The sequence below is a fragment of the Dromaius novaehollandiae genome, chromosome 2 (genome assembly GCF_036370855.1).
Source record: "Dromaius novaehollandiae isolate bDroNov1 chromosome 2, bDroNov1.hap1, whole genome shotgun sequence".
Taxonomy (NCBI): Eukaryota; Metazoa; Chordata; class Aves; order Casuariiformes; family Dromaiidae; genus Dromaius; species Dromaius novaehollandiae.
Genome location: NC_088099.1, coordinates 146,389,062 through 146,413,713, shown reverse-complemented (window position 1 = coordinate 146,413,713; position 24,652 = coordinate 146,389,062). Strand labels below are relative to the sequence as shown.

The window sequence follows — 24,652 nt, the reverse complement described above, 5'->3', positions numbered from 1 at the left end:
GCTTCAGTAAATTAGTCTCCTCTCAGCTGGAATTTAGCTTAGATGAGGGAGGTATGAGAAGTGTAGAGATCTTGGGCTTCATGTCTAGTCATCTTTTTCAACAAGACTTATATTCCAAATGCGCTGTAGTAGTTCCATTTTTGAACCTTAAAACAGTGTCTAATTTCTGGGGACATTCAAGCACAGCCCTTTTTGAAACTTTGCTTTCGAAATGGCTTTATAGCGATGTTGCTTTTACTTCAAAGTCGCGTTATCAAGCTGAAGCAGAATGCAGACCTTATTATGTGACAAACATTTTTAGCTTGCTCTGCTTTCTGTGTGATATTTCCTGATTTCTGTCTTGAGCTTTGGATTTTTTCTGTATAGCAGAGGGTGCCAGCGCAGCTGTAACTTTACTTCTAGTTCAGATTAATTATTGTATGAAAGTCATGGTTATTCTAGTGTTCCAGTATGTGTAAAACTAGGTTTTATGTAATATATTTAAGTAGAATAAAGCTTATTTTATGGAGCCTATAGTAAGGAAATACAGCATGAGGGAAAAGTGTTCTGTCATTTAATTTCTGCCTTCCAGCCTCCACTGTTCTCTGTTGCAAAGTTCAGTCGCTCTGTTCTATAGTTTGTATTTTAAAATGCTTGCTTAGCTGTTTTAAAACACATACCAATAATTCCTTTGCTCTAGTCAATATTCAGAGAAGCTCTAGCTTCTATATTTCTTCTTTTGTATTAAATAGCTGGGACAGTTGTTGGCTGCTACATGCAAAGAACTTCCAGGTCCCAAAGAAAGTAGACGAACAGCTAAAGATCTCTGGGAAGTTGTTGTACAGATCTGCAGTGTGTCCAACCAGCACAAACGGGGAAACGATGGCAGAGTCAGTTTGATAAAACACAGGGAGTCTACACTAGGTATTATGTACAGGTATGGTCTCTTAGGTAATTTCTAAAGGTGGTTTGAATTGTACATTTGACCCCATATTCCCTTTGAGAATTGCCTGGATTCAGCTACTGGAGTGGTGGCAGCAGCTGAAGAACTCTGAGAAAACTGCACGCTGGCAATGTTAGATGTTAGTGGTGATGTATGACTGTGTTTTTTCAGAGGAGTGGTGGTCAGTATTCAGACAGCAAAGTGTATGTGCCTGTGCTTCCATTATCATCAATGTAGGACTGCCAGTAAAGTCAATGAAGTCTAGAGGAGGCAGTTCAGCTGAGCAAGTGGAGGTGTCTGCTTTGAGTAGAATTGCTCTGTAGACTCCTTTTATAAATATATCATACACCTAGCTCACAGTGTAGGTGTCTCCACCTAGCTTAGGGTTTCTGAATCTAAAGCTAAATGTTCCTCAATTTTAAAATGAAACCTCACTTCAGCTGAACCCTTGGGGAGAGGGAGAAGAGAAAATATTGTTGACTGGAGTAGTTTTCACCGTCAGTTCCCTAACCTCTGCCAGCCTTAACAGATTCATTTAGGACTCCGATATGTCCAAACAATAAATGTTTTCAGCCTGTTCTGGAGTCCAAGACTGATATAAGCTGCTGCTTAGGTTAAATTCTGGAAAATATGGTTATGTAGAACAGCTTTCCATACCGAAACTTGGGAAAGGTGCCCCTGTCAAACTGGACTGTTCCTGTGCCACTCTTCACTAATCTGGTTAATGTGTATCTAAAGGTCAGCCGCTTCTGCTTACACTGCTGTGGGATGGGTGGAAGAAGGTGCATGCTTGCCTTATGTTTCAGTTGTATACTTCTGCCAGAAAAAGGAAGCAGTCTAGGTCTACTCTAGGGTACTGAACCTCTCGTGACTCCTCTAATTCAAACAGCAAAGGGCAGTTGCTCCATTCTTATTACGAAAAAGAAATAGCAAAACCTTTTCCAAACAAACTGTGCTTGTCCGGACTGTTTGGTGATGACAGTTTCTACTGTGGCATCACAAGGAACCCCATGCATATTGTAAGTTATTCCAGTGTACCCTCTTCCGTAAACCTGTAGTTCGTTGTCAGTCTTGGCTTGGAGAACTGCATTTCACATTTGATGGCTGACTTACTGCAAAGTAGTTTTTATGCCTTTTATGGCACGATGCAGTAGGAGATGCTTCTTATTTAACTTTTTTCAATTACAAAAACAGATATTTTTCCAGTGACCATATTAAAAGTAAATGATTTGCTGTAGCATTTTCACTTATATATCCTGTGTTTGTGAACTTAGAACTAAAGGGACGTTTTGCCAGATGAAAAATTTGCTTTACTGCCTCTTCTCATTTCCAATGAGTAAAGCTTGTGTATGTATATTCTTATTTGTGGATGATTACTTACACAAATATTTGTCTCTCTAATTTAGGAGTGAATTGCTGTCTTTTATCAAAAAGCTGCGGGTAAGTTATAGCGGACTTCACAGTGTGTTTGTAACCAGACCTCTCTTTTGGTGTGATATTTTTTTCTGGACTCTTCCTGTTAAATTCCAGAAAAGCTAATAGCTATATAGATGATTCGTATGGCTGAAGCACTTTTTAATTTACCTTACCTGCCATAGAGCAGTGCTTAAAAGCTTGTTTAAAATCATCCTCAATTCTGACAGCGGAGATCTGTTAATATTAGGATTATCAAGAACATAGATTTTGCTAAACATACAATAAAGAAACCTTATTCTAGTTATCATGAAGGTCTGTGTTTTTGGACATTAGCAAGGTATTGCTTGCAGAGAGAGAAAGCTGCTACTTGCTTCATAACTAAGACGCAGAAGTGAGGGGGGAAAAAGCATGTGTGTGTAAATGCATAGAAAATCTTAGTATACACCATGCTGAAGTTTAAGGTTAGGCACTAGCAATGGAAAGAAAATAAAGATGTACAAAGCTTAAATAAAGACTTTTTTTTTCCAGGCAGTTATTCAGGAAGATGTGAAGTAAGATTTCTTACAGAAATTTTCTCAATATTTCTGTATTGTAGGCTTCCTAACAGAATAATGCCTTATTTAGAAAGGAAATAATATTTTAAGTTTCTTACATAGCTTTAAAACTTAAGGAAGAAAGTAAAGTTTTACATTATTTTGTGAAAATACTTTTTTTTCTTATAGGAACCATTGGTTTTAACCACAATATTGTCCTTGTTCGTCAAGCTTCATAATGTTCGGGTTAGTATGTATCATAAACATCATATTTGTATTTTTTAAGTGTGTTTCCCTTTGTAATTTCTTCTACTATGTTTCTTCTCTTAGGAAGATATTGTGAATGATATTGCAGCAGAGCATATTTCCATCTGGCCCTCATCCATCCCCAAGTAAGATGATAACTAACTCATAGTATTTTCAAAATACTTGTTGATGTAATTGATTTGGTTCCAGGTACTCAGTATTAGTGTGCCATGACATGTCGTCACTGACACGCACGCACACTTTCTTTTGAGGGACAGATTGGTCTGATTGCATGGAGTTTTTGTTCCTGCTTTGCTGCTCCTGATGGAGATGCAGGCACAAGAAATGAAGGGGTTTTTGTGTGCTTTATTGAGCTGTATGTAACTGTGTAAACTAATTAATATTTTAGTACAGAATAACTAGCATTTAATAACTAATATTTTTTGCTTTGAGAGGTGTGTTTGAATAACTGCCAAATATTAAGTGGCATATGGTATATATTGATTTGTCCTGGCTGGATAGCACAGTGCTCATTAATACTTTTAATTATTTCTATAATTATTGTTTGGAGGCTTTGTGGAGCTAGAACTTCACTGTTCTAGACTGAATATGCAATATGCCTGTGAGCATAAAGAAAGTAAGTGTGCAAAGTTTAATGTCATTAATGTGCCTTAATTGGTCTGCTTGGATAGTTTTGTTATTGGTTCGCACTTCCATGTATATTGTAAACCCAATAAGAAGATGGTTTTCCATCTGGTACCAGAATTTCTCAACAGGGTGAGAAAGACTGTATTTTTAAGAATGGAGAATCCACATGAGCCATGATCAAGCCTGTCCAAGCAATCTGCCAAGCTACTACCAGCCTTCCTTGCTAAGTTAGCTACTCAAATTTTCTACCTCTAGAGGTTGCTGTGTGTGGCCATTCACACAGATGCTGTAATAAATTTGTAGCAGTTTCCCTTGTCTTTCCATACTTCTTGAAACTGAGGACATACATTCTTGCAAGAAACCCTTCTGGGGTATCAGTCGCAGAAAAATTCTGACTTTGTGTCCAAGTCTGTGAATGATATTTGTCCTGTCATATTTACTGTATTAAAACATTTGAACAGTAGTTGTAGTAACTTTAAATCTTTACTGGAGTTATTTTTGTCTCATATTTAATGCAAATTGCTTTGGACTTGAACTAGATATGAAATCAAATTACTGTTTTTAAAGCTCATTTAGGAATTCTTTCTTTTTTTCCATTTAGCCTTCAGTCAGTGGATTTTGAAGCTGTGGCTGTTACAGTAAAAGAGCTAGTGAGCTATGCATTGACTATCAACTCAAACAACCACTTCTGGTTAATTATCCAAGCAGATATTTATTTTGGTAAGTGAAACAAAGATCTGTTTTTAGCATATGTGTAGGGGCACCTTGTTTCTTTCTCAGATTTGCGTATGCTCCTAGCACTCCTTGTATTTCCTGTACTCACTTTTATGAAAAGAAGCTGAAGTGGTATATGTGTTTAAAAGGTTTCTTTGGAGGCAATAGTGTAAGTGAATTTCCCCGGGAAGACTTTTAGGCCCGGAGACTGAGCTTCCAACAGGTTGTGCAGACTTGCTTTTAGGGTAAGGAAAACTTTACAGTAAGGGTCGCTGCTAGCTTTGCTTTTTTGATGGGAGCAGTTGGTCCCTGAGTGGAAAAATTATGTGTATGTGTAGCATTGGAGTTTCCAAGTGAGTGAAAAGTTGCGTGGATAGTACTTGCTTTTAAAAGTGGTAACTTCACTGGGGTAGAAGATGAGCAGAATCAAGAGGATCTGCTATATAGGAAAGCATCTAGGATTTGTAAATGAGGGAGCATGAGCTCCTGGTTCAGTACTGGTTGGGGTGGGAAGCTCTTCCTGGTCTTTCAACCCTTATCTGCCACTTCCCCAGTGCTTATCCTTGCTCATCAGCTGGGAGCAGCCAGCAGAACCAGGCCATAAAGCAAGGCAAATTCTGGGCACTGAAACTGTTAACTTCTCTGTTAAGACCATTCTAGTGGAATGTAGCATCTAAGCCAAATTGCTCCTTTCTGACAATAAGCCAGGGTATGTGCTGTCTCTCAGCCATCTATCTGTGGATGCTTTAGTCTCTCACAGGAGGAGACGTGTGTTCTGGACTGGAAGGTTGTCTTTGTTGTGCAGTGAGATGCAGTGCAGAAATTCTAGCCTGTTGCTTCAGAAGGACACAGATTTGTTCAGAACATGCTTTATAGTCCTCAGAGGGGAGAAAGAGTCTGTGTAGTCCAGTGTTTAGGGCTCTCACCTTGGATGTGGGAGAGCTGATTCAAGGTCATGAACTGATAGCATTTACTTGTACAAAGTGGAACAACTTCCAGGAGGGAGGGTTTTTTGTGTGGGGAGCCTCAGAGGCTAATACCAGAAAGTGTCACCATTAGAGCACTCATAGTGTATGGCAGGTCTGTATTTAAGCACCTGTAGGAACAGGCAGACTGCTCCAACTCTGCAGAGCCTCTGAAGGCTGCCTGAGGGCTGGTTTGAACTTGCTGGGAGTAAAACTAGTACTGAACCAGGAGATCTATGTGGTGGCATCAACTGGCCCTCTCTAACTCAAACCAGCTAAGCTCCTTCACTACATCCATGTGCTAAGTTAGATGGAAACAAGCAACTTTTAAATCTGTCAACCTTAGAGTGGAAGATCAAATACCTGAAAAGTTAAAACAAACGAACAAAAAAATGGTAATTCTCAAAAGTCACAGCTTCACCTTTATTGCTGGTTTTCCTGATTGTGTAGTTGTGTATCACTGTGTACATGTACTTTTTAAAATATGCAAGTCATTTTCCAAGTAGAATTCAACTGTGAGATGTTTGGATCTGAATAATTCTATAAACAATTCATCTGAGTCCTAGAAAACTGCTGTTTACTCTTAAGGCTTTGTTTTGCTTTTTTCCACTACAGCCACAAATCAATATTCAGCAGCCCTTCACTATTATCTACAGGCAGGAGCTGTATGCTCAGATTTCTTTAATAAAATGGTACCACCAGATGTATACACAGACCAGGTAAGATAATCTGTTAAATGTGATTTAGATATACAAAAATATCCTCCTGGAATTCAGTCAGCATCCTAATGCTCTGGAAGCATAAAACTACTAAACAAAAGCTTTAAAAAAAAAACCAAAAACCAAAAAACTTAAAAGCTACAGGAATATGTATATTTAGCTGTTGCATTTAAGGATATGAATCCACACAGATCTGTTTTCTTTATTGCTTGGAAGTCATGGAAAATCCGCAGCTTCTACTTTGCTGAAGCACAGAAGGCTTTTGTATTAACTTGTTGAGATAGAGTGTGCAGAGCTATCAACTGAGAAATACCTGATAATGGACTTTAGTGTGGCAGCGAGCAAGTAAAAAAGCCAAGAGCATGTTTATATCCTGTGGAATGAAACACGGTGGGGTGATCCCTGAGCTTGCCCCTGTGGCGCTGCACCAAGTTGCACAGTGCTGGGCAGGCAGACCAGCTCGGGATAGCACAACTGCACCTGCTGTTCCTCACCAAGTGCCCACTGGCGCATGCAGCCCACTGAGATGTCCGCTGTGGGTTTACCACTGAACTTCTGGTGCTGGCATCACGTGGATGTAGCCTGCTTGCTTGCACCCATGATGTGTGCAAACAGTAATGTTTCCTAAATGTCTAAGTATTTCTAAAATACTGCCTGCTGTAGCTAGCACGAATGAGGGGTGTGGATGACATTAGTAGTAAGGTCTAGACAGCATTGGCTCCCTGTGTGATGGTTAGTGTAACCATAATTTTCTCTCTTAAATATCATCTAGTTCCCACACAGACGCACTTGTATCTTTTCTCCAGACTGTGGTGGTGAACAAAGCTGTGTTGCAGTGTTGTGTGGGGTTGTTCAGATATAGGTAGGACTGTAACTTGCCACTGTCAGAGTGTGACAGAGATGTGGCACTCTGAATAGCATGTTCCTATGACTTTGCATCTGGCTCCATTAAAGTTGGTGTACTAAATGATTTGTCAGTTGTCTTATTCATCAGGAAGCCGTAGTATTACTTGTAGAGAGCATTCCAGTGGGCAGTAGGAAATCACTGCTTGTAGTGACTGTGTAGACCCAGAGAAAGAAGTTATTTTCTTACCCTGTGCAAGAGCTTCAGATGTCATCTGGGATTTTGAGGATTTGGGGCCCAGTGTGGGCTATACTTTGTGCCAGCCTACAGTGGTCCAGGAATGCCGACTGGCTCCTGTGCCTTCGCGTATTAGCTCTGCTGCTTGCCAGCATGTGTTTGGCTTGGTGCTAGAGCGTTTGTCCAAAGCCCACTTGCTGTGCCTTTCTGACATAAGTCAGGATGTTGGCTTTTTGGTGCATGGGAGGAAGTAAAGACAAAGCTTTTTATTAGGCCACAGTGGGGTTTTTTTTACAAATGACATCTGTAAAGCTTTGTTCTGTAAAACACCTGTCGTGCTTTTTTGTATTTTCCTGAAGTGATAAAAGCTCAGTTAATCTGCTGTGCTAAAACAAAAAAAACTCTGATTTTTTTTTTAGTTAAGAGAATGTAGATTTAATTCTTTAGTTGGTCTTTTTTTAAAAAAAAATGGAAAAAATGTTGCTGTTTGTGTTCCAATACTAGTATTTTTAAAGTTGCTTTTCTTTTTTAACTGCTCTGTAGGTGATAAAGAGAATGATAAAGTGTTGCTCTTTACTTAACTGTCACACCCAGGTAAGAGCTGAAACAGCATTAAATAAAACATTAGTCTTCAAATATTTTTTATTTTAAAATGGGATTTTTAAAAACTCAAACTGAATCTACCTTGCCTTCTAAATCCAATCTGCAATCAAAAAAATATATAAGGGGTTTTTTGTTGTTATTGTTGCTTCTTGGGCACTAATTTGACCTGAATTAACAAGAAAAACCTATGTTTGGAAATGTTGCAAAAGTAGTAGTAGTCCATTCCTTTTGTTTTGTTTTGGGTTTTTTTTTGTTTTTTGTTTTTTTTTTGTCATGTCCTCTACAAAAGAAATTACATCCTAAAAGCTGAGAGAGAATGCTACATCCATGGGGTGTTGGGAATCGGGCTTTATTCAGCTTGATAACCACATGTGGTAACTTTGTGCAGTGGGATTGTTTATTCCCCAAGAAGCAGCAAGATTTACATTAAATCAGAGCCTAACAAATATTTGGAAATTTGGGAGCTGGGTCAGTCTCTTCCCATTTGGGTAGAACTTTTTAAGCTATTGCACTTTATTTTAGAATGAGTTATGTAGGCTCTTGAAGCTTAGATACTTAAAAGTTGCTAAGTCTAGAAACTGGAATTACTGATGCATTTTGTAGCAAATTTAGGTTTGTGGGGAGCTAAGCCTGTGAAAGTCAGCTGGAGTCTTTCCTTATAGGTAGCTATTTTATGCCAATTCCTCAGAGAAGTAGACTATAAAACTGCATTTAAGGCACTTCAGGAACAAAACAGGTAAATACTACAACAAAAATTATTATACAGCTGTACATTTATTGTGTACATTGTTATCTGCATGTTATGTACATATTATATACATAATGCTTTTGTAAACATGTTAAATAATCTAACCAATATTCTCTTTCAGTCATGATGCTATGGATTCCTATTATGACTATATCTGGGATGTCACAATTTTGGAGTATTTGACATGTATCCTTTCATTAGCAATTACTGAAGAAACAATTTTTATGGGATGTCCAGGTCTGGAAAAAGTCAGTTTTACCTGTTGTCAGCTGCATTTTGTACTAGAGTCAGACTTCCTACCATGGCAATTACTTTGCTTAAGGAAGTGTTTCTACACAATATTTATAAATGAGGTAGGATCCCAAAGTTAGGTGCTATTTTTTGTCCTACACATATATCTTTTCTTGACTTTCCTTCAGATCTCCACCATAAAAGAGGTGAGACAGACAAAAGACAAATAGCAGTAAGTTAAAACACAGTGCTTTTGGGGTAGTGGGATCTTTTTAGTGTTTCTTTCCCTCCCTGAAGCCACTCTCTTTGAAAAGAATTGCCACTTCCAGTTTTACATTCTTGTGTAATTTTTACTAGAGCATGGATGCTGATGTAAACTTGTAATTAGATGGTTTGGGGGTAGGATAGCATAGTATGTTATTGAAATAATCACCTCTTCTTGAACTAATGCTGAAAAAGTCTTGTAATGGGCTAGCTTTACTAGAATGACTTCTGCTAGTGATGTCGTCTTTTTTATTTCCAGATTAAAGCTATTGGCCAGACAGAGCTGAATGCTAGTAATCCTGAGGAAGTCCTACAACTTGCTGCACAGAGAAGAAAAAAGAAATTTCTTCAAGCAATGGCAAAACTTTACTTTTAAGTTAATGGTGGAAAATTCTTATAAAATGGGTGAAATTGGAAAAAATCTTTCAATGCTTTTATTTTTTTAAATTCATTTAAATTTTTATACAACATTTACAGTGTATCTTTCTTTTAGAAATAGATGAAATATTATAATAAACCCCCTTATTTTTACAAACTGTACAGAAGGCCTGAAACAACTTAAGCTAGTTCCACAATGCATTGTTCAAAGAAGCAATGAATTCAAGTTTGCTAAGTTAAGAGTGAAAGAGCTCAAGTTTAATACAACATTTAAAAAAAAATGACACTGGTGTCATTTGAAGCTCAAGTGCAGTTTCATGAACTGCTCAAGGTTATACAAAATTGTTACTGCTAGAAGGGAGATACAGGTAGGAGCATCTTGAAAAAGGGAGGAATGACATCCACCTTTCTCAGTACTATCTCCTTCAGCAGATGTTAAGCACCTCATAGGCAGAGGTAGTGAATATTCCAAGGAAAACAGTAGTTAATGCTGCTTATAAACACTGATAAAATACAGCTCCACAGTTGCTTTTAAAAATACTGTTCATACTACTTGAGTGGTTGTATAGAGTACCAGCAATTCAGATTTTTTTTTTCCATACCCTCTTCAGTTCTAGCTCCATTTCTGTCTTTTGAAAGTTGATAGTTGGCTCTTATCAAATAGAACTCCTTCCTTCAAGGACTGCACTTCTTCCAGTTAAGGTTACTTCAGCACATTCTTTACTTGTACTCTTATTACCTGAGGTCAATGATATTCTTAAATTTACACTTTAAGAATTCATTTACAGTAGCCCTAAAGCTATCTTAAATTCATCAGCCTCCTGTAGAGCTAGAATTTGATCCAGGGCTGACTACACCTTAATGCAGTGGCAGAGTGGTTTTAGAAGAGTAAACTGCTTAACCACTGACCTCTGTAATCCTCCACCTGAGCTCATAGAATGACTAAGTTTAGACATTAAGCTCTGCCCATACCAAGAAAAGAAAAGAGTCAAGAATAGGTAATATGTACAAACTGTCATCAAGTTCTCCTGTATGGCTATCCCAAATTAAAGCAAGTTTGACATGTGAGTTGAGTGACCAAGCTTTGCCACTCAGCCCTTTCAAAACAAGTTCTTGAAATCCATAATTCATAATTTAAATTAGGAATGTTCAGAGTTGAACTAGTTCTGTTTGAGAATGGACCAGAGTAGTCCAGCCTCCTGTGTTCACACAGAAAAGGACACTTGGCCTAAAAATTCTTTTGTCAAGTCTGTAGGAGGAGGTCTTAATTTCCATCCCTTGCTCAGTATAACATGTCTTCTACTGCTCATCTTGAATAGCAGTACAGAGCACTAGAGGGAGTCAACTTTAGTATGGTCTTGTTTTGTAGCACCAAGTCCTGCTTCTGGGACTGTTCATGATGGTTGTTGCTCAGTTTTCATTTCTTCTCTGTGCTTTTGGGAGGTGTTATTATTCCTCCTGTAGACACTGGTGATAACTGACCTGGGGCTGTAGATGCTGCTCCACTATTAACTTCTTCCTGTGTAGAAAGGGAAGACAACAAGAATTAAACACATGGTACCAATTTCTACTTGTTGGTTTTGCAAGCATTTCAGAAGCTTCTCTCATACTGCTGGTACAATTCAAGTACGCCTTAGTTACGAAACTGACTACAAAACTGAAAAGGTTGTTACCTGACGAAGTTACCATCTTTTAAACACTTCCCCTGTAATTCTTATCCAAACCTTTGCTTACAACTTGTGAGTGTTATGGTAAAGTGCATCATTTCTCCCAAAACATTAAGGCTGTGCAAACCCTGACCTGCCAGCACCTGGCCTCGCTCATTTGAGCCAACACAAGTGGGCTCACTGCAGTCAGCAGCCCGTAGCCTTTTGCTTCTTACTTATGCTTGATGATGATGATATACATTGGAAGAGGCATATAACGCACTATCAAATGCCTGAATGGCAAATACACAGACCACATACCAGCATGTCCAAGTAACTTGTGTGCGTTTGAATATTATGTCGATCTTCTACTGCAACCTTCTTAAAATTTTTCAGTTTCACAGGGACTTTTCTTGTCACGTTTGCAAAAGGAACCATCCATTCTACACATTCGGAGATGCTGTCCCAGTCCAAGCCTAAAGGGCAAAACACAGTAGTACATTTATACATCATGAAAGAGTTGTACAATATTTATTAGCCAGAGTTCTAATAGGGTCATAAATAAATAAAAAAAAGAAACACCACCACACATGCATGTAAAAGTACAGAAGCTTCCTACAAGAAAACCACCCATGTTTCTTTGTGCTTGTTATGTCAAAAGGTTGGGGCAGAGCAGAGGGCAGTGACCACAGGCCACCTGCAAAAAAAAGCAGCTCTGTGGCAGTTAAGATTCTCCTTGCTTACCAGGAAAGGGGAAAGTAACAGTTAACCTACAGTGACTTTTTCTTTCAACTTGAGCTCTAGATTTAGATGCACACTATAAAACTGTACATTATGCTGCAGTCTTTTAAGTTTATCTTGAGCAACACCCAAGTGCTGAATTTAGTTACATGAGTTTGCTCTTAGTAAGAGACAGACTTGTAGGCGTTAGCACCAAGGTTAATTGAATGCTGCTGACAGCCAGGGATGACTGCTTGCAAACATGTCAGGAAGAAAAGGAGCCAAATAATGAACTGCTAATGATCCCTAAAACGACTGGAATTCACAAGGCAGCAGTATTATCCCAAAAGCAAGAACATGCTTAGTTCCCCTAGATAACGCTCTGCTTCTGAAAGTGTTTCCTTCTTTTTCAAGCCTTCGTAATGTTTGAAACTGATAGGAAGGAAGTGAAACTAGGAAAACCCACAAAACAAAAGAACAAACCTAATGTCTGTGTAGTTTTTGTTCTTTTGCAGCCTGATAAACCAATATGCTCTTAGCATACAATGCTAAGACCTACAAAGGCTTCTTCTAGTCTTACCTGAAGCTTTCTTAACTACTTCGATTGAGGTATAGTGGCAGAGTGCAGCAGCAGCTAGTGTTCTATACTGGAAGTCCAAAGAATTCACATCCAGAATACACAGGTCTAAGAGCTGAGGAAGTAAGAGTTACAAATTTTAACAAGAAGATACTTTAGTATAATCTTGCCTGAGGAACTGCAACGCATACACTAGTTCTCCTACAGTCTTGTCTGTAGCACATACATAGCTGTACTTTTTACAGTCACATGCGTCTAGTTTATCTTCAGCACCAATTTCACTTAAAGTTGGTGTCACAGAATTACGATGCAAGACAATTTGCTCTTCTAGCAGTAACATGCAGAAGGCTTTGTTAGTGCAAATTTAAGTACACTTTTAAGCTCTTTGCAGAGCTCCGGGAGGGTCTTATAAATAAAAATACTTAGGAGCTCAGTGAATTAGACCAGCCTTCTCTTTACTAAGACTCCCCGAGGCTGGACACAATACACACCCACAAAAATTGAACCATCCTAGTTTCAAAATAGAGTCAAACACCTCTCAGTCTGCATTCCAGACAAATACACAGGAACATTGTTACAGATAATACAGCTAGACACCATTACCTGTCCCTAAACAGCTTTACATTATCACCCTACTCTCAAGAGCTGTTGCTACTGCCTGTTGTTTGCAGAACTATAGCGCGTAGCAACTAGATTTGTATTTTTCCAGTGTAAAGTACAGTCTTAAAATAGCTGAGAGCAGGGAAACAAAATACACATGGGTACTTCTCCTCAAAGCCTCAGTATAAAGTTCTCTGAGAGGGTCAAATTTGTACATTCCTTTACGAAGCAATAAATGTGGTGAAACAAGGAAAAGCATTCTTTAAAGCCTTTCCAAGTATAATGTATAGTTGTGCTTGTAATTGCCCCAAAACGGTGTATTGCTATACAGCTTACTACCTACCTGTGCTATCTGAATGAATTTTTCCTGAGAATACTGAGGTAGCAGCACTTTTGGAACATCCTTCAGAGCATCCACTTGCAGGTAAAGGTTCAGCCAAGAGATGATCGTCACCGGACAGAGTTCCCACTTTAAAGCCTGTAAATATTAAACATTTAAGTACCTTAAGCCATGCAAAGATAGTTTTGTGCTCTGCTCTCTTTTCCCAAACCTCCCCCTTCTGAGTTAGCTCATCTTATTGAACAGGTTCTTGAAAGATATTAAAGAGTTGCTACAGTTTCAAGTACAAATATTCTTTTCAGATTGCATTTTCATTACTTTTTGAAAAAGCTGGATTACAATCAGCACAAAAGCACATTTATCTCAATCCCTTTACTATACCCGTGCAGTTGAATCTAACATCTCTTTCCCATTCAGAAATTGGGAAAGTAGAATATTTCCCTCAAAATGTCTGAACCTGCAGCTAGCATCTACTGCTAAGGAAGAATAAGCTCATAAGAAACTCTGCAACAGTAAAAATAGATCCTTTGCAATACAAGGAGTGTTGAGCTGCGTGCGCCAGTGCTTTGCCTACTCCTTCTAGAGGCTCCAGTTCATAGACAGTGAGGGACCTTAGCAGGCGCAGTACATTTCAGCAATAGCCTTCTGGTTTATCCTGTAGCTGGCCTTATTGCCGAGAGCCTGCCTTTCCATACAGGCATGAGAAACCTGTCCTTTTCTAGCAGAGTACAAACAGCGACTTCAGCCCAGCCGTGGCCTTTAGACTGTTTATACAATGAACATGAAGGTTTCATTGTTTTGCAGAAAGAGGGACATACTAGAGATGTTCCATCTGTAAGCAAGTAAACTACATTAAAACACAAGGCTCAGCCAACACTCATTCAGCCAGTCCTTGCAAGTAGAGTGAAGTTATTACCTTTAACATAATAAGTTCCATTCTTATTATATCATCTTCACTGCAAGCACCATCAGTGACATAAGCAAATTCTTGAATTTTAGGAGCGTAGATTTCCTTTCAAGAGAGAAGCAGAAGAAAATGTCAAGATCAGAGTGGCTTAGGATTCCAGGAAAGCTTGAGAAGATACCGGCAAATACTTCTAGTCCATAACATTTCTTATGCTAGACCAGTGCTTTCCTGGTTATATGCTGTGACTTGAAAACTTATAGGATAGGAGATACTGAAAACAAGTAGACTGTATGTTATCTGTTGCATAACATGTGACAGATTTATTGCAACCCATTTAGCTTTTGGTGAAATAAATGCTGACCAAACAATCAGAACAACTTTTCACTTATTTTGTCTTCGACTCAGCCATTCTATTTGATGTAAAAACATACAGCATCCCCTTCTTGGAGCGCATGCTGTATTGCAAAAGGCTTGCTGATGTGAATTTAGGCACAACATCAGTTAGTGCTGGCATAGTCACATAGATAAAAATAACTGGAAAAAGATGGGAGAAAAATCCCATTGCAGCTGGCAAAGCCACAGCACAGAGACAGTTAACAAGAAGTTTTTGCTGACCTATTTCATACCACTTCAGGCGACGTTTAGGTAGGTGTATTGGCAGAAGAGTCGACTTGCCAGCAGAACTGTTTCTGCCCCAGTTGGCTTCACAGCCACTTCCTGAGGACAGACACATGCTGACAGGGTCACCACCTTGCTTTTGGTGCACCAGCTAGCTCAGGGGTTTTGCAAGTATTAAGAATTAATATCCCAAATTTTCATCTCAGTCTAGCCTATCATGCACTACAGTGTATTGAGAGGAGACACACAAAAATATGCTGTTGGCTCATAACTAGTGTTCAGTGTAATGCATCGCCGCCAATGCACTGATTTCATTGCCTTTCAAAGAAAACAACTCCACTAAACTGGCTTAGAGGGATATCAGCTTGTTGTACACGCACTTTGAGACTTTGGCTTGCTTTTAAGTCTCACACCCATTCCCGAGATTGTTTGCCAATTGCCCTATATTTGGAAAAAGACAAAACAAAGCTACTCCTAGCACATTTGCATACCTTTTAAGTTTACATGGTCTCTTCTCTGCTGCTGAGGAAAGGGAGGACAAAGACTACACTCCAAGAGATTGACATATTAACAACTGTTTTTGCTGAAGGAAAAGACAAAAAAGATTCCCCTTCTGGCCTTCAGTGTTATACGTACACCACCAGGTTCAAAAGATTCATACAGAAGAAATGAATGTTATCGCTGTCTTTTTAGTCATTCTAAACTTAATATGCTCCTCCTATAACAGAGCTTCTTACCTCAAGTTTGGAGGCAATGAATAACGAGGTAATTCCTATGAGCTGAAGCATGCTCTTGTTAATGTTCTTTTGTGTCAACATGAATCTATCGAAAAAGTCTTGAGCTAGGTAGAAGGTTTCCCTGTGGAGTGCATACACCTCGCATACCTAAAACAGGTGAGAAAAAAAAAATCTATTCTGCCTTCCATTATAAAACTTGATGCATGCATATTGGAGTATTCATGTTTTAACAGCAAATCATTGTAAGCACAATTTCCTCTTTTGCACAGATATAAGCCATCACATATCTAAATGTGTCAGGTAGCACTGAATAATATGGAACTGGGAGAAGTATTTCCCACACTCCCACCTAAACACCCGTTATCCATGATGCAGTGAAGTATTTCCAAAGTGCACATTTCCAAGCACACAGAGAATCTAAATATCATCCAATTTCCTTAAAACTGAGTACAAGCAATTAGCCAGAAGTTCTCCAACAGAAGAAAGACTCATGAAAATAAAAACAAGCCAAGCACTCCTTTGATTCATCAGAAATACTTTGGGCTCAAACTTCAAGCTACATCCTTCCCATGGTCCAAGCAGGTCTATCCTAGGGCAAAACTGCTGAAAAAACTGACATCTTTGGTTCAAAATCAGGTAAGTCTGGAACCTTTTTCCCTAGTGTGCTTGACTGGCAAAACAGGAATGCTGCCTACAGCTGCTCAGAAACACCCACAGCCTTGCTGGATGCTACTAGTGGGAACAAAATTGTAAGAACAGCCATCTACTTCCAGCAGCAGATTTCCTTGGCAGGGTCTTTTCCCCCCCCCCCCCTTTTTTTAAAAGTACTTGCACAGAATCAAAGTTGTTCCAATCCAGTTCAGCAAAAAAAAAAAAAAAAAAGGAAAGGAGACTTCCCTGGCCTGGAAATCTTATACAGGAACCCTACTTTCTCCTTTTATCTCTAATTGAATTTGGGCATATCTACCACAACTCCAGTTTATCAATGACTTTGCATCCCTTCCAGAAGTAGTAGTTAAATATCTATAAATTACTTTAAATCTACCTGGAGTCAGTAGGGGAAAAAATAGCCAGTATATAGTTCCCATGTAGGTCTGAAATTTCCTGCTCCACTTGATTATTGCACTTGCATGCAAAGTCAGAATAACATCACTACTACTAGCTATTTTATAAGAGAAGGCTGAAAGCCTGTTTGTGGATTACATCCCTTCTTGGTGTTTGAAAATGCAACTAACTGACAATAACATCACAGCTCATTCTTTTAGAGCTGATCTAATATATGTCAATTAATGTGTTAACATGATATGATTAACTACTGCTCCAAACAAGACTCAGAACTAAGAACAGGCAGGAACCAGACTCAGCCATGAATAAGTGAGTACTGTTTCTATAAAAGTATATGTGCCAAAAGTATATAATGATACCTGGTCATGTTTAGCAAAACATTAGTTATGAAGTCACATAAGAAAAAAAAAAAAAAAAAAAAAAAAAACACACAGACAAAAAAGACAAAAATGCCATGATTTTATTCCACTGTGCCATATAGTGTTATGAACTAGACAATAATGATGATGTCCATTTTGATGTTTTTGGAAGATGAATGACTTCCCAACAGTTCTCCAGATTAAAAAAAAATATGTCCAATTCAAAGGTGCTAAGCAAGTCAGACATTAGAAGAATTAGTGAAGTATCACTATTTGAATCACTTTAATATTCAGACTGCGTAAAAACAAAAACAAACAAACACACACACTTTCCCTTGAAGTTCCCTGCTATTAGTCCTGTTCCACAAGGAGAGACAAAGCAGGAGCCCCAGTGCAACATTTGCTTCCATGGAGTACTTGACGTGGAATTGCTAAACTTTGCAAGATCTCCTCTGCAGATGGGCAAGGATTACATGATTCAAAGGTTGCCTTTGGCAGCAGCAATTAAATATCCTCAATACAAAGTTCTTGGAAGTGACTCTAGAACATAGCTCTGTTTACAACATTAATATTCCTTCACATCAGGCTGGCTGCCAGATTGAAAACTGGAATAGTTTGAAGTTCTCAAACACAATCGAAGCACAGTAACTAGACAGAAGTATGGGTATGGTTTATTTGTAATCCTTTTCAAACAAGAACCTGTTCACATCAACAGCCTTTAGATGCCTGCCACTAATGCACGACTTGTTTCTGCTCTCTTCACAAGATACAAATAAAGATTTAATATTAAGTCTGGACAGAATAGTGTCAGTGGCTGACATCTATCGGCTCTTGATGTAGACAAGGCTAGGGTGGTAACTGAAGCCCTCAAGCCAGATGCTGTTCTCTCAAGAACTGGATACATTCTAACATGGTTAAAGCCCCATAAATAATCCCACTTCAGCAATTTCAGCACATTGTCTTGAAATTAGTTTTAGTTAGATTCCTCCTCTTCCCCAAAAGTTAAGTAATATTATAAGAACTAAAATTTAGAACTATTATTTTCTTCCCTGTCTGGAAGGTTCAACAGCTCCTGCCAGGAAAGGCTGAATGCAACACACGAAAAGGATCAAGAGTAGTAACTTGTAACCCTTTTGTTGCAAACTGTTTTTGTCATTTACCATTGCAGTACATTTTACTATTAGATCTTTTATGTAGAAGCTTTGCTTTTATCTGCCTCCTTCATAGGCATAACACATGGTAAAGTAACTTAGAAGACACACCTCTAGGAGCCAGTCCAGCAGTATTGACCTCATGTGCGGTTGCAAGCTAGAATGCAGCGATGTGAAATGCTTGCAATGAGCATATCTGTTCTCCTTCTTCAGGATGTTGAGCCAGACATCTTTGGAATTTCCCCAACTATGGAATGAAGTTGCACAGAGCATTGTAAGTATATATACACCTTTACAAAGGGTATAAAAACATTATTTATTGTTTACAGATATTCAGGAATGGAAAAAAAAGAAAAAGAAAAAAGATCTACACACTAAAAGATCCTTTTAGTAATTAGAAAGCTGCATGCATACTTTGAACGCTTTACATCACCACAACAACAGCTTGCCAAGATTATCTGTCAGTCCAGTTTTTAAAGAAGAGCCAGTAAAACTCAGCATGTGCATCACAAAGTTGCACGCACAACCAAAGCTTCCTATTTTGCTAGTTAAATGGCTGTTAACACATACAGGCAGGCACCCATTTTAAAATTTGGCTTTCTAGGGAGTAAGGTAAAAAACCAAAATGCCTCCCCCCCCCCCCTCCCCAAACATACTCCAGTTTGGTGTTAAAAAAAAAAAAAAATTACAGCTGATGTTTAAAACTCACTCATCTTCCCTTTCCTTGTCTAGTCTACCCTTAAGGCTCAGAAACATGCTATTGAGACAAAAATTGAGTTCTTGTTTATTGCTAACCTACAATTTATTGCACTTATGTCTACTTGGGAAAGAGAAAGTTGATGCCTGTATCACTACTATGGTTTGGTTTTAATTTGGAATTATTGTTATTATGGATTGATGTGTTTTTTTTTTTTTCTTAAATGTACTTCTCATCCTACAGTTACTAAGGGGGACAGCACATTAATCAATGTAATGTTGATTTCCTACTGCTATTTTTGGACTTTTATATTTACTTTTCCCCAAGCAAAAGCAGAGAGAAATTAACAGAGTTGGTCACCTTGTCCCACAGATTTTAACTCAAATCAATTCCACTCTATTGCCCTTGTAAACAAACAAAAAAGCTGAAGAAATACTTTCTTGTTTCATACACAAGTCAAAGCAGGCAGGCATGAAGAACTCCCTTATCACAATCTTCCTGCAGCAGCCAGAAAAGCATGTAGAAGGCAAGAGAGTAAATGACCCCCTCATTTAGCTAATTGGAAAGAATGGAGCTCAGCCTTAACAGATGCCTATCAACAAGAGGCAAGTATGGAGGATGCAACCCCATACATGGGATTCCATATCCAAACATATCTTCGTGATCCAACCGTTTACAGCAGCTTCCTGAAGCAGCACAGGAGATTCTCCTACCTACCATCTTTTTCACGACTTTGGACTAAGCTTTCCAACAACAACAACAAAAAAAAAAAAAAAAAAAAAAAGTGAAGTGATTTGCCAGGTATAGAAAGACTATACTGTTCTTTAAAGCACATTTCAGTAACCTACAGCAGGCTTGGGAGTACTACTGAGGGAGAGCAGTTGAGTTTGCAACTCAGTGAAGGAGAGCATTAGAGACCTATTGCTTCGCACTGAGGCAAAAAACAGCACCAAACAAAAATCTGGCTTCATGTTCTGGTTCCTTTCCCATCCACCTCAGCAGTTCTCCATAAAGTCTCCACAACTTTGTATTCACAACAAACAATTTTATTTCATTAAATACTAGGTTGAAATGAACAGCAACCAAGACACTTATTAACACACCTGAAAATCCAAGACATTCAAAAACTGTAGAGTCTTATTTAGTCATCTAGTCTGTCCCTCTGCAGAAGGGAAACTGTTTCCATCAATATATTTAGTCTACCAATTTTAAAGATTTGCAAGAAAAGTCTGGTCTACAGTGCAATTACCCTTTCCTCTTCAGCAACATTTTCATAAAACATGTTGCCTCCGCAATACTGTCCGCTGGACTAAAAAGACTAGAACTGCAACTGCACCAAACATTGCATTAAGCAAGCTACCTGCAAAGTGATAGTGCCACAAGCCTATTTATGTATTAAATATTTAAAGTTCTTAAAGAAAACATAGCTTAGTACTTTGGCTAGTTTTTTCGGTTGCTCAGTTTCAACAGGACTGAAACAAGTTTAGTTTTAACCACTGCTGTGTTCATGTATGTTAACACCAGCCCTCAGTGTTAAGTTACAAGGGGATGGCTCTGAAAGGGGAAAATTCTCTCTCCATTTTCACTGCATTTGTAAGAGCAGTGAAAAAGTAGGATTTTTGTCTTTTTTTGGGCAAGCATCAAATTGTTTGTGGGACAAGGAGACAAGCAGAGGAATGGGTTGATTACTGCCTGCTGTTATATGAACACCATACAACACCAGATTCTACTATGGTAATTCAACATACTTCAAAAAATAACAACTGCAACGTCTGGAAAACTTACTTGAGTTCAGGCAAAGGCGATGGATTTATGAAGAGGTTTCTGAACCTGTATTTTTTGAATCTGGAGAAGTCAGTGGTTACTGATTCTTTATGAGGTGTTTCAATAATTATGCAAGGTGAGATGCCTCCTGTTATCGTGGGCGGCCAACAACTCTACAACATAAACAAGATATCCTTTAAGCTTCGATTTTACTATGATAGCAAGAGGGGTGAAATCTAGATTATAGTAATGACAATAATATATGTACCATGCGTTAGCCTTGGTACATCGATCTTTGAATCGACCTCAGCATCGATTCAGAAGCACAGGTAAAGTGAGAGATTAAATGCCAGCAAAGCCTTTCACAGCCAAGAGCCAAACATACATTTTTGACAAGTTCAGGGAACTCAGCTTTGAGGAAGAGAATTGCCTTTGGTTTGTGAACCCATGCATAATCAAACCCATTGCTAGAGCTGTTCAGTTATAGTACATAAGGAAAAGGCACTCATTGCTTCTAGAGAATAGGACGTTAGGTTCATTAGTTAAGTAGATAGTTGGACCAGTAACCTATTTACTCAGCGGGAAAATAAAGGAGGGGGTGGAGGTTCTACTGCCTCTCAGTGGAAGTTCAGCAACTTGTTATCTTCCAGTTAAGGACTCCAGGGAGGAACCACCCATCTCAGCTCCAGCGCTAGATACTCACTGAGTGAGCAGCAGCTGTGAGCTATCTCTCAGCCCGCCAAAGCCAAATATGGGATGCAATGACTCAAAAGGAGAGTTATTCAGACAGAAAACTTCAAAGAAGGAATTCCAAATTACTTTAGTTCACTTGTATTCATTATGTACAACCAATAAGTAATAGTGAAACCAATTACATAGGTAAGAGACATCAAATGCACGGAGCATATGTAACACTGTAATGGCTGTCAGCCTTTAAAATGGTGACACAGAACATAAGTTACATTCTGGAAAATTAGGTGGGACCCTAATGGGGCACAAAGAACGGGAACACCTGCCCTTGAACACAGAGACTTTTGCTATAGAGCTGTTTCGCAAAGAAGTAAATTATGTATGGTCTCCTTAGTATAGCCAAACCTATTTAGCCAGACTAAAGCACCCAAGGATGTAGTTACATAGTCTAGCTGAGCTGATCTAACAGCATACAGGCTGCAGAAAACAGAGATCCTGCTGCTGCTTCTGTCCTGTCTCACTCCTTCCTTTTTATCAGCTTTGATGCTTGCCGGACCCTCTGCTGGGTTGATTCAACTCGCTAACCTGGCAGAACATCACTCAGTTATTAGTGCTAAATTATCAAGTTGAACCTGCATATTGCATCATTTAAAGAGCATCAAAAACGAGGGCAAGGCGTGAATGGCTGGACATCAAGGAGTGAAAGATGAGGGGAGCAGGACTTCCCCCTTTCAGCAAAGGGGAGTTGTGACATGCAATTTCATCCCAAGTACAATTTACGTACCCGGGCAGTGTTTTGCCGCACAAAGCTTTCAAGGAAAACTCCAGTCAGAAGAGCTTAGCTACACGGATTTCCTTCACCAGTTAACTGTTAGTCTCATTTGCTTTAAGAACAGATCAACAGTATAACTGCAGATGAGATTTTGTTTGCAAGAGGAAGTTATATTACTAATTCATTTTATTTTAAAGCACTGTAATCCCCCTCATTTGGTTTAATAGTGGCCTATTTCAGTTATAGCAGATTCCCAAATTGATTTAAATAATTTTAAGAATTGTAAAATGAAAGTGAAGAGCACCCATGTGGTTGTGAATATTAAGGTGTGGCTTCAAGCCCATTTAGTTAAGTTAAACAAGTGCAATAGACCTGTTTAGACTTGCCTCTAGGCCTTACCTGATTTGCATATGGTGTTATTCTGGAATATCTGTTTTTATTCTAATTTTTACACCTAACCTTACTCTGCAGTGGTTTCCACGTTGAAGGACCCTCTATCTGCAGCAAAACTACGCATAAAAAGCAGAAACAAATAAAGAGAAGCTAAGGTGTAGAGCACCTATTCTTTCTACCTCTCAAAGCAGAAACTTCCCCTATCTAATATTTTCTGGTGTGGAATGCATGACTTGACACCCACCAATATAAACCAGATGGACTCCCTCACCTATTTCGGTATTCAGGATTCTATTACCTTAATCTCATATTGATGTTTCTTAGCAATTTTCCCATCTTCTCTTTTCTTTATCTCCTGCTGAGAGAAGAGATGCACGTCAATAGACAGACACACTGATCAGCACGTCCACCCCTACAGCTAAAGCAAACTGCCCCTGCCCTGCTTTGGGAAGCTAGGACTCAGCAGAGGGAGATCTCCCCCACTCAAGGGCACTATATTATTACAATATTTTTAAGTTTTTCAAGTCTTCCAAATTGGTCACCTCTGCTGTCCTCCTTTTTCTGGTCTGGAGGTGCTCCGGGGCCTGCGGCTCTTGTGGAGACTCTTCTTGACATGACAGCGGCTGCTGCTGCTGCTGCTTAGCTTGCAATCGGCTGCTGCAAGGGGCAGAAAGACACGCGAGGTCAGGGACGGCCGTCGCCGCACGGACGCGGATCAGCTGGGCGCATCACGACGCCGACGGCTTACCTGCGCCTTGACATCTTCTTTGGGTCGCGAGATCTCCACCTGGACCGGAGAAACGACCTAAGTTCAGCTCGTGCCTACTCAGAGAGTCACGATGCCAAGTGCGACGCTCAGTCCGGGGACGCGTGGTTTTCGCAGCCACCAGAGGGGAGGTCGCGGGTGGCCTGGGGGCACGGAGGACCCGGCACTCACGGCCCTGCGCCCGTCACCGTTAATGGGGGGGGAGGGGGCCAAGGAGCACCGAGTGCCCTGCACTGGCCCCACGCAGCCCCCCGGCGCGGCTCCCCCGGGTCGCCCCACACCTGCGGTGGGGGGGGGGGGGGCGGCGGCAGCCCCGCCCGCGCTCCGCGGCCCCGCGCGGCCGGTTCCGCGCCAATTTGCGGCGAGCGCGGAGGCGGCGCCGCCCGGGCCGAGGGGGCCGCCCGGGCCAGCCGGGCCCCAGCGGGCGGGGGGGCCCCACCGCCGCCCCCCCCAGCGCCCCCCCGGGGCGCGGGCAGCCCCCACTGCCGGGACCCCCTCCCCACCCCCCCCGCTCCCGCCCTGAGGCGGCCGCGGCCCCCCCACCCCCAAGGGGGCCGGGGCCGAGACCCCGCCGGGGCCGCGGGGGGCGGCGATGGCCAAACGGGGTCAGCCCGCCAAGCGGCCCGGCGCCCCCGCCCCCACCGCGCCGCGCCGCGCTCCCTCCAAAACCCCGACCGGGGGGGGGGGGGGGGATGGGGGACACACGATTCAGCCCCCTGCGCCCCCCTCCCCGGGGCACGGCGGCGCTGGGGGGGGGGGGGAGGGGGGCGCCATGGCGGGCTCCCGCCGTCCCCCCTCCCGCTGCCCTGCTCCCGCCGGCGGGGAGCGGCGGCGCGGCCCGTCCACCCCCCCCCGCGGCGCGGCGCCCCCCCGGCCCCCTTCCCCCGGGGCGGGAGGGCTGCGGCGGGGCTGGATGGGCCGCGCTCGGCCGGGCCCCCCCCCGCCTCTCCTCAGCCGCTCTCCCTCCAAAACGGTGCCCGGCGGCAGCCCGCCCTGCCGCTCCCGCGCGCCGCCGCCGCTCCCGCCCAGCGGCCCCCCCGGCCCGGCCCGGCCCGGCCCAGCCTAGCCTAGCCCGGCCCGGCCCGCGCCGCGCCGCCCCCTCACACTGGTACCGCGCCCGCCGCCACCGGGACCACCGGCACCGCCACCGCGCCCGTGCCAGCGCCGCCGCCACCACCACCAGCTGCAGCTGCAGCGGCGGCGGCAGCAGCAGCACGGCCGCCCGCTCCCAGCAAGGAGAAGGCGGGGGGGGGGGGGGATCGGGGGATCGGGCGCCCGCCGCCCGCCCGCGGCGCCCCGCGCACCTCACCGCCCGCCGCTGCCCGGGCCGCGCTGCTCAGCTGGCGCCGGCGCCAAGCGCCTATATAGCGCGGGCCGGGCGC

General features: G+C 41.5%; 2 protein-coding genes across 5 annotated transcripts in view; one reads left to right on the top strand and one right to left on the bottom strand.

Annotated features, from left to right (window-relative positions):
* INTS8 (integrator complex subunit 8) overlaps nt 1-9,560 on the top strand; it is a 26,229-nt gene extending 16,669 nt beyond the window's left edge. For both annotated transcript variants that reach the window (XM_064507721.1, XM_064507722.1), the window contains 11 exons: nt 732-916; nt 2,329-2,362; nt 3,061-3,117; nt 3,202-3,263; nt 4,367-4,485; nt 6,060-6,163; nt 7,788-7,838; nt 8,510-8,583; nt 8,717-8,781; nt 9,015-9,058; nt 9,350-9,560. In XM_064507721.1, coding sequence (XP_064363791.1) covers nt 732-916; nt 2,329-2,362; nt 3,061-3,117; nt 3,202-3,263; nt 4,367-4,485; nt 6,060-6,163; nt 7,788-7,838; nt 8,510-8,583; nt 8,717-8,781; nt 9,015-9,058; nt 9,350-9,466 — 912 coding nt within the window. In that variant the 3' untranslated portion in view covers nt 9,467-9,560. The remainder of the gene's footprint in view (nt 1-731; nt 917-2,328; nt 2,363-3,060; nt 3,118-3,201; nt 3,264-4,366; nt 4,486-6,059; nt 6,164-7,787; nt 7,839-8,509; nt 8,584-8,716; nt 8,782-9,014; nt 9,059-9,349) is intronic.
* Nucleotides 9,502-24,652, bottom strand: CCNE2 (cyclin E2). Of its 3 annotated transcripts, none has more exons than XM_064507723.1 (12): nt 24,575-24,652; nt 23,253-23,291; nt 23,047-23,161; nt 22,803-22,862; nt 20,671-20,822; nt 18,300-18,435; nt 15,614-15,760; nt 14,268-14,363; nt 13,355-13,489; nt 12,415-12,526; nt 11,436-11,590; nt 9,502-10,987 (listed from the first exon to the last, which is right to left on the bottom strand). In XM_064507723.1, the coding sequence occupies exons 2-12, from the start codon at nt 23,264-23,266 to the stop codon at nt 10,886-10,888; spliced, it is 1,224 nt and encodes a 407-aa protein (XP_064363793.1). In that variant the 5' UTR covers nt 23,267-23,291; nt 24,575-24,652; the 3' UTR covers nt 9,502-10,885. The 3 variants fall into 3 exon arrangements, with proteins under 3 accessions (XP_064363793.1, XP_064363795.1, XP_064363794.1); XM_064507725.1 differs by having other exon boundaries at nt 22,803-22,859; XM_064507724.1 differs by having other exon boundaries at nt 24,580-24,628.

What these genes read in the sequence shown, in the direction of transcription:
- CCNE2 (XM_064507723.1), bottom strand. An exon ending in TGGAACTTATTATGTTAAAG is followed by an intron (nt 13,490 to 14,267) that starts GTAATAACTTCA and finishes TAATATTTACAG; the next exon opens with GCTTTAAAGTGGGAACTCTG. An exon ending in AATTCATTCAGATAGCACAG is followed by an intron (nt 12,527 to 13,354) that starts GTAGGTAGTAAG and finishes TTACTTCCTCAG; the next exon opens with CTCTTAGACCTGTGTATTCT.